Source organism: Entamoeba invadens (assembly GCF_000330505.1).
Source record: "Entamoeba invadens IP1 unplaced genomic scaffold scaff_1105074725749, whole genome shotgun sequence".
NCBI lineage: Eukaryota > Evosea > Mastigamoebida > Endamoebidae > Entamoeba > Entamoeba invadens.
The window spans coordinates 2,555-4,062 of NW_004440277.1; the positions used below are offsets into that span (position 1 = coordinate 2,555).

A 1,508-nucleotide genomic window follows, 5' to 3' on the forward strand; every position below is an offset into this window, starting at 1 on the left:
GAAGTGGTGCAAAGAGATGCGTTCGAGCATTGCACTCAACTTGAAAAGGTTGTTTTTAATGATAAAGTAAAATACTTGGGAAGAAGAGCATTTTATTATTGCAAAAGTTTGAAAAAAGTAATTTATCCAAAATAATAGAAAGGTGCCATGAGTCTACTTTTGACTTTTCTGGAATCAATAAAGATTGTGTTTTGAAAATGGTAAAGGTTATTTTAAACAAGTGATTGTTTACTTATTATTTACAGAAAATGTTTTATCAAGTCAAATATTTATAAAGTCTCTAATATTACCGTTTTATAAGTTGTAGCATTTTATAAATATGCTATAAAAAATACATTAAATATTACCTATTATGTCAAATTTGATAATTGAATTGCGACAAAAAAATATTTTATTTTTTGTTAATCGAATATTTGAAACATTTTTCCTTATGAATTCTGGAATTTTAGTGTTAAAATAAGTCCGATTATTTGTATAAACAGTGGGTGGACACTCGTTGATACAAATTTATATCAGGACTTCCTTTGGAGAATGTTTTAAAACACGATAATAACCAATTCATGTCTTTTGTTACCGTATTTCTTAATTGGAAAAGAAACGTTAGATGAATAGTTAATTTAATTAACAACATTTTGTTTTTTATCGGATTGAAAATGTTCACTCAACAATTATGGACGAATTGAATAAATAAACTAAAATTATAATAAAATAAATAATCTTTTTCAATACTTATTTGTTAATAAAACATAATAGTGGTTTGATTCACATTTATGACCGTTAAAATAAACTATTTAAATTTATTTTATAAACTATAAAATTGTATAATGTTATTTAAACCCTTTACCAAACCCCGTTAAATTAAAATGAACTTGTGTTTTCAAGGAACCCATTGTAAGGCACTACAGTCCATTGATCTCTAATATCGCATTTATTACACAACTTTGAGAATAAAAGTGTACCCGTATTTGTAATTCTAAATTGCCTAATCAACAATTTACTTGAGAAAACATATAAGTTTGTTGTTTATGTTTCTCTGAAAATTAAATACTGACCTATATGTTATTTATTTTATCATTTATATTTCAATATGATGTACTTTATTTAGTGTATTTGATTTGATCACTCTGAGGTGATCCAATAATTAAGCTATGACAATAAAGAATATTTTTGATTTATTCTCCCACAATTGCAGACAAACCTTCGAACCGAAGTTGATAAACCTTTTTGATTGGTCAGTTACATGAGGTTTACAAGTGTATTTGTCTCAAGGGCTTGTTGATTATATTCAATTGTTTCTTTGTGTAGACAGCATCGGACATGGAGCTAGCTCGGGTTCATATTAATTTTCCTCTTTTTTTCTATTGTTTGGTTTAATTAATTATTGGCTTTTTATAATATTTCGAAAGTGTGAATTTAATATAATTATTAATTAAAAAGCTATAAAAAGTTAAATAATTATTACAAATTTGGTCAAACTCTCGAAAATTTGTCTTTTTTCTCCTTGTTTT

At 25.7% G+C, this 1,508-nt stretch overlaps 1 protein-coding gene across 1 annotated transcript; it reads left to right on the forward strand.

The window, feature by feature from the left end:
* Positions 1 to 6: 6 nt before the first annotated feature.
* EIN_216270 (Hypothetical protein) lies at positions 7 to 70 on the forward strand (the record flags this gene model as incomplete). The annotated part of the gene is made up of 1 exon (XM_004255821.1): positions 7 to 70. A coding segment is annotated over one exon (64 nt), but the record flags the coding sequence as incomplete, so codon positions are not given.
* Positions 71 to 1,508: the final 1,438 nt, after the last annotated feature.